Here is a 6,000-nt window from a genome sequence, read left to right as displayed (position 1 = left end):
GGGCTGCCTGGGAATTCACCAAGGGGCAGCTGGTCCACAATGAGACTTTCCCTCTCTGGAGGAATGTCCCGCCTTCCAGAGCCACAACCCATCCCCTTCTCCCCCAGGGACTCTGTTCTTCCCATCAGCTGTGATGTCAATTCCCTGCCAGGTGCTTGGGGTGCTGTCATAAGCTGGCTGTATTATTAATAGGGACTGATCAGGGCTTTCTTCAAACTCAACACCTGCCACGGTACCCAGCCCACAGGATTGGCTCCATATTGACATACGGGTGGCAGACCGTGGCAGTGACAAGAGCCCCAGGAGAGAAGTTCCAGAGGAGGGCAGCAGTGGGAGGCTACAGGAGAGAGGGGGGGTCCCTGGGGCTGGAGTCTCTGCCGCTGTCCTTCCCTCTTTGGGGTTCCGTGTACAGAAGCCTGGGGGCTCTATGCTTAAGGGAAGCCCTGGCAGAGGCGGGGAGAGGAGTCTGGGCTGGGTGGGGAGCTGGGACACTAAGCAGGGTAGCACAGGCCCGGGTTTCATTGGCAGCCCTCAGCTTCCCGGATCCCTGGAGGGGCGATTCCAGGTCAATGCGAGCTCCTCCCTCACCCCAGGCTGCTCACATGTTTGGTTGGTTTTGACACTCAGGTAATACATGCTCGTGAGTGATAGAATGCCACTCATGCTTTATTGGGTGCCAGCACCAGCATGAGCCCCCTCCTCTCCAAGCCCATGGGCACGCGGGCATGGGGCTCCGTTCCTCAGCCGGGATGCCGTGGCAGCCTGGCCAGCCTGGCCCAACGGCCATTTTCCTGGGGCCAGCACCCCCCTCGGTGCCTGGGTGCTTGCTCAAGTCTGTTCAAACTCCTGTTCACAGTAGCCTACATCGAGGGGCTGGGCAGCGACGCCGCGCCTGCAAGAAGACATGAAGAAATGGGGAGCTGCCCAGGCCCCCGCAGCCTCTCTCCACAGCAGCAGCCTCTCCTCCCGCCCCAGTGGGTCTCAGGGTGTGCGCACAGTGCAAGCGCTTGGCAAGCCCCCTCCAGGGGCTACGGGCAAAGGGTGGCGGGAACCTGCGTGTTTGAACCAGCTAGCTCAGGCGCTTGTGACACGGGCAGACCGGAATTCCTCCTCTTGTCTGGGACCTCTATTTCTCTCTTGCCTGTCTCTTAGTGCTGACCTTTGGCCCGAACCCCCGGAAGGGGGCTTCCCAAGTGCTTCTAGTGCCTGGCTTACTGAGCCCCTTCCCTGGTGGTAAAGGGCTCTAAGTGCAGTGGTGGGGGGACCAAGGCACTCACCAGCCACGAGTTCGAAACTCTGACCAGTCTCACTAGAGGACTTCTAGGCCTGGCTCTCTTGCTACACAAACAAGCCACATGCTCAGTGATGGCAAGCAGCCCCTCGGTCACCCCTAAACTAGACCCAGAAATGCCCAGCTCTCCCTGCCTGGGACTCTGCCCTGCCCTGCCCTACGCTGGGATGCACAGTCAGTGAACGAAGCGGGTCCAGCCGCCATGGAAGCCCACCAGAGACTGAGCCCAGCGTGGGTTCACCCCCAGCTCTGAGGGACCCTGAGCAAGTGATTTGGGCATCTCTGTGCCTCGGGTGCCAAACAGTTTGGCCCTAACTGTAAAATGGGGCTTGGCAGGGGTGGAGCGAAGGCCAAGGGAGGTAATGCGTGTTCGGGGCGCAGCACAGTGCTTGCCGCCGGCCCAGTGCTCTGTGAACGGTGGCCTTGACATTGTCTTCCCTGGGAGTCGGCCCCAGCCCCCGACCTGCCTCACCCACCCACCCGACTTACCTCACCAGCTCACAGCGGAAGTCCGTCAGACGCTGGAAGGCAAATTCCAAGTTTGTCACACCACTGTGGCTCCACAGCCTCTCAGCAACGGCCCCTGCTCTGGGCCTGGAGGAAAGGGGCACACAGCCTGGTGGGCTCCTGCGCCCCGCGGGGCTGCCAGCCAGCCGCACACCACCACCTGGCGTTTAGGTCTCAAGAGCGGCCACGGCCCCAAGATGTGTCGTGGTTAGCACCTTGCTCAGAGCCACGGCCCGGCTGCAGGGCTCCCAGCTGTAGGGTCCAGCTCCGTGTTCAAACAACCCTTTCACAGGGGTCGCCTAAGACCATCGGGAAACACATCTTTCCGATGGTCTTGGAACGGAGACACCCCTCCTCTATCCGTGTCTGCCCACATGCAGATACGCCCACATAGGAGTACCCGGTGTGAAGACTGTTATCCACGCTACACCATGCTTCAGGACAAAATGTCATTGATTTGTCATTAGAAATAAATATCTCACAATATGTAATTTGTGATTCATCACTGTGTTTTAATGATGTTCAATTTGTAACAATGGAAATATATCAGATATATCTGCCTATCAGATATTTACATGGTGATTCATCACAGCAGCAAAATGACAGTGAGGAAGTAGCAGCGAAAACCATGTGATGGTTGGGGGTCACCGCCACATGAGGAACTGCATGAAAGGGTCGTGGCATGAGGACGGTTGAGAACCAGTGTGCTCGGGGTACCACAGCCTCTTCCTGGGGGATAACGGGGTCCTGGGCATGGGAACCCCTCTGCTGGCCAGGCCTTGTTAATCCAGACCTTATACCTCTACAGGGCTGCTGGAGGTGGGAAGTGACTATTACACCAAGCCCAAGGGTCTCAGACCTGAGCGCAGGGATTGAGTCTGGGGGTGACTGGGCAGGATTGAATCTGTAAGGGCACCCCTGCCCACTAGCCCACCCTCCTCCCACCCGCTTCCCTAAGAGAGCCCTTACCAGAGCCTGGGGGCCAGGTTGGTGCTGTCCACGTACTCGCCCCACATGCAGGCCTCTCCGCCTATCACCAGGGCCTTCTGCTTAGAGCTTCCTGAGGAGAAACAAGCAACAAGAAGTAGGTGGTAGGTGGTAGGTGGGCAAACGAGGGGACCCTCCCGATGTGGCGTTCGCCTCAGGGAAGCTGTTTGGCTCCTGCACCGAAAGTTGTGCCCCGGCCTCCTGGCCTGCGCCCCAGCCCAGCCACTTTGCTCAGCAGAGTGAGCTCCAGGCGTCACCGTCAAATGCCAGGGGCTCCACCAGGTAGGCCTCCTTCCAGTCAGGGCCGTATTCTATGTGATTCAGGTACCAGGGGGCAGAGAGCAGGGCGCGGAAGCCAGCTTGGGTGACCTGTTCCATCTCCTTCGAATAGTTTACTGGTGACTTTTCTCGCCATACGTGTATGATCGTGTCAGACTGAACCTGTCACAGAAGATCAAATGGTGGCAATGATAGAACGGCCCCTTACACAAGCAACCCAACTAAGGGTCTCCAGCTATTTCTGGGAATGAGACAAGGTTCCTCCCAAGATGCTGCAGGTGGCAGGAGGCAGAGGCCTAATTAATTAACAGTGAAGGAGAAGGAAGCCTGGTTCCCAGAAACTTGGGAGACCTCAGTCGATGAGTCTGGGGGCAAAGCCCAGCCCCTCATGCCACTCCAAGGAATTCTAAGTCTGGCAGCAGGAATCACTTTTGATTCATTTCTGGCAAAGGTAAAGGCTCTGTCACATGCCCAGGGCTCACAACTGAGTGCCCTTTCTAGAAGAAGAGGGGCAGATCCACACCAGGAGGACTGGCCATTGCAGGGCAGGGAAGGGCCAGGGAGACCGGGGAGGGTGTGCACTGTTGGTGGCGCCTTCTTACCTTCACTTTATTATCAAACACCTCTTGCCACACCATGTAGCCCCTGTTATAGGCAGAGACGATATTCAGCAGCCTGGAGAGGAGGGGGGTAAACAAGGACCCAACTCAGCTCAGACAGGGGCTGGGGCTGGGCTGACCTGGGGCCTCCCCAGGGTTTGGGACCTGACCACTCCACACCTGATGGGATAGCCCACAGGAAGCGCTCGGGGCCTGGGAGCAGTCAAGGGGGGCCTGGCCTTGGGATGGAAAGGGAGGGTTCCCTAGTCGACAACCCACCCGGCAAGAGAGCCCTGGCCACCCGCCTGCCTCGCTCACGTCTGGATGTAGAAAGACTCCAGCTGCTGGTAGTCTTCAAAGCCTTTCTTCACCATGAAGGCCTGGACATCTGGATTGGACTTCCTAAATCCCGATGGAAAACAGAGATGAATCTTTCAACAGCTGGACGGCTTAAAGCTTGGCGATTAGTCCCCAGGCCGCCCACCACCTCCCTTCTCCATCTGAAGAGGCAAAGGGAGGATCATAGAGGCCCCACAGGTGGAAGGTGTGCAGGGTGAACAAAGGTTTGCAGAGCGGCTACTGACGGGCGGAGGCAAGATGAGTCTGGGCCTGCAGTTCTTGGTCCAAGCCTCAAAGGGAGTGCCTGTTCCCCCTCTCCCGGAGAGCACCATGGATCCAAATCTGGTCTTGGGGCTCCCACCCCTGAGGCTCTGGTGACCCACTCACACCCCAGCCCGGCACAGGCTCTGCTGGGCCTTGGTATTTATTCTTCATTGCAGCTGGACAGTAAGTCATGGTGTCTCTGGCCCACTGCCGCTCGCTTGCCCCAAGTCCACAGTTTATTCACACTGTTCTCCTCCTGAAACGCCTTTCTCCCTCCCCCCACATGTGTCTAAAAAGCCAGCTTTCCCTGGCCCAGCTCAAGGGGCCCCCCAACACTCAATTTTTTAAAAATTGTGCAAAGCACATTTGTACGTTCATTGCCCTTATCATTCTCAAAACATTTGCTCTTCACCTAAGCCCCTGGCATCAAGTCCTTATTTTTTCCCCTCTCTCCATGCGCCCCCTCCCCCAATACTTTTTTTTTTATTATTTTTTTCCCCCCAATACTCTTAAGAAGCCCCTCAAACCTGTTTAAGGCTCACAGATCTGAGGGTATGGGCCTTATAATTTAACAGCAGGTTCGACCCTGGCCTCTGCTAGCCTCAGATTCGTCTGGCTCTTACCTCTTCAGCCAGACTATTTTAAGCCTCTGTAAGCAGGGATTAGTTTTCCCTCGCCTGGATTTTGCCATGATAATTTTGTGCCCAGAGCTGCTCTTTCCATAAATATCTCAAGGCTCTGAGAGCTGAGGGAGGGAAAGGGTCACACTCACAGCCTTGCCCGAACCAGGTGGCAGAGGCGAGGCCCCAGGGCTGAGCCATCTGGAGGCGACAGATGGCTTGTCCCTGGGTTGGTCCCCTGAGGAGGCACCCCAAGGAGCTCTTCCCTTGGAACATCAGAGGGCTCATACCAGCAGGAGAAGTCAACCTCATCGCCTCCCAAGTGAATGTAAAAGTCCTGGAAGACATTGCTGATCTCCAAGAAGAATGCGCTCATGAACTCATAGGTGCTGTTGAGAATGGGGTTCACGGGGCCAAAGACACCGGAGGGTTTGCTGCCGGAGTAGCAGGGCGTCAACAATCCAGGGGCACCTAAACCAACAGAGTCCCGCATCAGTGCCACCTACACCCGGAGGCCTGCGCACAGTCACGGGCTTCCTGACCCACAGCACATCTGGCTGCACAGGCCCAGGCACCCACGGACACCTGTAATTACTGCCATCATCACATTCAAGGCAGTCAGTCGGAGGTTATGCCAGCCACACACACTCTTGTCAAAGGCCGCTCCCCTCCTCACACAGCCTGTACAGGCGAGCAGAGCGGGGCGGGGGGGGGGGGGCGAGGGCAGCTTCAGCCAGAGGGCAAATCCTCTTGGAACGACCGCCCCCACCCCATCCCCAGCAGAATCTTCTCCCATGTCCTAAGAAGCATCTCCCGTGGCCATGACTTAGCCTCCTCAGGCAATAGCCACAGCTATCTAGACTTTCCCACAAGGCTGACAAAACCCCTCCCCCTATTCCTTTAAGCAGCTCTGATGCTGGCTCAGCGTGGGCACCGGGGTGGGCGGCGGGGGTAGGCAGGAGTGGAGGTGGCCAGCTCCACCTCGGGAGGTCAGACCGGGTTTCCTTCTTTTAAATGTGAGCTTGTGGGTCACTCTTTAGTTTTCCCTCTAAGGCACAACCACATGCAAGGTGCCCTGAAGCGGGGGCATCAGGGGAGAACTTGCAAGGTCTCT

General features: G+C 57.2%; 1 protein-coding gene across 2 annotated transcripts in view; it reads right to left on the bottom strand.

The window, feature by feature from the left end:
- Window positions 1-648: 648 nt before the first annotated feature.
- HEXA (hexosaminidase subunit alpha) overlaps window positions 649-6,000 on the bottom strand; it is a 29,780-nt gene continuing 24,428 nt past the window's right edge. Inside the window, exons 8-14 of one of the 2 annotated variants that reach the window (XM_075535497.1) lie at window positions 5,177-5,357; window positions 3,982-4,065; window positions 3,667-3,739; window positions 3,043-3,226; window positions 2,768-2,858; window positions 1,781-1,885; window positions 649-892 (exon numbers count right to left, since the gene is read on the bottom strand). In XM_075535497.1, the coding sequence (XP_075391612.1) occupies window positions 829-892; window positions 1,781-1,885; window positions 2,768-2,858; window positions 3,043-3,226; window positions 3,667-3,739; window positions 3,982-4,065; window positions 5,177-5,357 (782 nt within the window). In that variant the 3' untranslated portion in view covers window positions 649-828. The remainder of the gene's footprint in view (window positions 893-1,780; window positions 1,886-2,767; window positions 2,859-3,042; window positions 3,227-3,666; window positions 3,740-3,981; window positions 4,066-5,176; window positions 5,358-6,000) is intronic. The other variant, XM_075535498.1, reaches the window with a different exon arrangement.

Source organism: Tenrec ecaudatus, chromosome 17 (genome assembly GCF_050624435.1).
Source record: "Tenrec ecaudatus isolate mTenEca1 chromosome 17, mTenEca1.hap1, whole genome shotgun sequence".
In the NCBI taxonomy this organism is placed as follows: Eukaryota; Metazoa; Chordata; class Mammalia; order Afrosoricida; family Tenrecidae; genus Tenrec; species Tenrec ecaudatus.
Note: the sequence above shows the minus strand (reverse complement) of the source record. Positions and strands in the feature narration are given on the sequence as shown.